Below are 1,951 nucleotides of genomic sequence, written 5' to 3' on the forward strand. Positions count from 1 at the left end.
GCCCGAGCAGAAGCTACAGGACTTAGTGCCTCCTTTCCCCTTATGGATCATGGACGGAACAGGTCAACTTGTATTAATTGTAGCTGTTGGGATCAGCATCGGTTTTTAGGGAGAAATGCTCTCGTCTGGAACGTGAACCGCTATTTTTAGGCGTACCTCTAGGTCCCACATCCATGCCTGTACCCTACACCCCTACACGCACGCATAGGTGCATGGGCACGTATACGTGTATCTCTACCAGTTTCAGTAAGCTGGGTGGCTTATTTGTTCGGCTACGAAACACGAGCGATCGTTTCTTGCCTCCCTCCGAAGCAGCTCCAACGATCAAGGACAGCGTGGCATATCAAACCAGCACAGCACACCTTAAAAAAGTAATCTTTTATTGACTTGGAAACTCCTAGAACCACTTTGCTGAAAGCTCACGGCGCAAGAGCACGGTAAACGCAGGCATGAGAAGTTGGTGCACAGCTCTTTAAGTTAAACTGCTTCAAGAAAAAGTCTAGGCATTCTCGGGGTTTTTTTCATTAAAAATGCTTGATGAAGAAATATTTGGAATTTTTTTTTTTGAAGTTTATACTTCTCACAGCCTAAATATTCTCTCCATAGAGTTTCCAAGTGGTTAGCTGACGCTGTTGGTGTAAACAGAGATATGTAAATATATAGGGGAAAAATGGCAAATTACAGTTAAGCATACAAAGAGTTGGGAGGTGGCCGCACTTACAGGGGCTGAAATGAAAATGAAAACAACGAATCGTTAAAAAAAAAGCCTAAAAAAATTTAAGAGACAGGGCTGGCTGTCGTGTGCAGCGACCATCCCCACTATTCTGAATTTGTTTCCACCTTCCGAACCTTAGTTAAAATATAGTGCTTGCCTAATGCTCACATCTGCTTTAATGGTGACGTTTAATTCTGAAATATTTTCAACTAGTGTTTCTGCCTCGCGGATTTCTCTCCTTTTTCTCTCTACTCTAAAAAGACAACTAAAGAGCAATCAAAAAGGTGTCTGACTTGGCCATTCAGACAATTGCACCCTTGTGGGAATGCTGGAATGAATGGTACAGTGGACACCCCAGCACTATTGACGTTATAAACATGTAAATGAAACACATTAGGGCAGACAATCAATTGTCTGTGAGCACTGCAAACCTGCACTCCCTTTCTATGTGACAGGCACAAAATAGTGTCTACCTTGGGAAGCCATGGTCTTGGAGGGGGGAAAAAAAAAAAAAAAAAAAATAAAAGGACAAAGAGTTCTCTTTCAGAGAGGAGAAAATGCACCTTAAAAGCACTGGGGATAATTCAGATGCCAAAAACTGTTGTGAGGCGAAGAATTTCCTATTTCTTGGAGTGAATGTGGGGCTGCTGTAAAAGAATCAACACCCTTCTTGCCACTCTAAAGGGAGACACACATTTTTCCTGGGGAATATTACCAGCCCATCCTGAGAGCTTGCATCCCAGTCTTCCATATATTTTCCCTACCTTGGGCAGTTGACTATGTATAATTATCGATAATTAACCCGCAATGGTTTCCTTATTATTTTTCCCCCCTTTCCGAATATGGCTTTCCCAAGCATCAAATGTATTTTCTTACAGCAATAAGAAATTCCCCCCAAAGTTTCCTCGGGAAGCCTGTGCGATAAGTAAAAAGCCAGTAAGGACGGAATGGTCAGAAATGGCAAACAGCAACACCGGGCACTAATCTCCAAATCCGCTGGGTTTCTCAAAACTCGGAATAAAATAAATAGATCGGTTCCGACACAGCAACCCAGCTCCCCTGCTCGGTGCCACAGCTCAGCCTGGGCACGAATCCACACCGAGGGGATGCAGCCGGGCGGCCTCTGGGCACCCCCATTTATTGCCCTGGGTTTTCATACCTATCTCCAGGTGCTTTTCGGGGGGGTGAGGGCGTTCGCCACCCTCCCCAGCACCCTGCTCTGGGTGCCCCCTCCTC

General features: G+C 44.8%; 1 protein-coding gene across 4 annotated transcripts in view; it reads right to left on the bottom strand.

Annotated features, from left to right (window-relative positions):
• Positions 1 to 1,951, bottom strand: part of ZEB2 (zinc finger E-box binding homeobox 2) — a 121,153-nt gene that overhangs the window by 111,869 nt on the left and 7,333 nt on the right. The window contains exon 2 of one of the 4 annotated variants that reach the window (XM_035897891.1): positions 157 to 362. The exons of the other annotated variants lie outside the window; for them this stretch is intronic. Coding sequence (XP_035753784.1) covers positions 157 to 175 — 19 coding nt within the window. The 5' untranslated portion in view covers positions 176 to 362. The remainder of the gene's footprint in view (positions 1 to 156; positions 363 to 1,951) is intronic. 4 annotated transcript variants of the gene reach the window in all.

This window comes from Egretta garzetta, unplaced genomic scaffold (genome assembly GCF_000687185.1).
Source record: "Egretta garzetta isolate BGI_Z169 unplaced genomic scaffold, ASM68718v1 scaffold197, whole genome shotgun sequence".
NCBI classification, from domain to species: domain Eukaryota; kingdom Metazoa; phylum Chordata; class Aves; order Pelecaniformes; family Ardeidae; genus Egretta; species Egretta garzetta.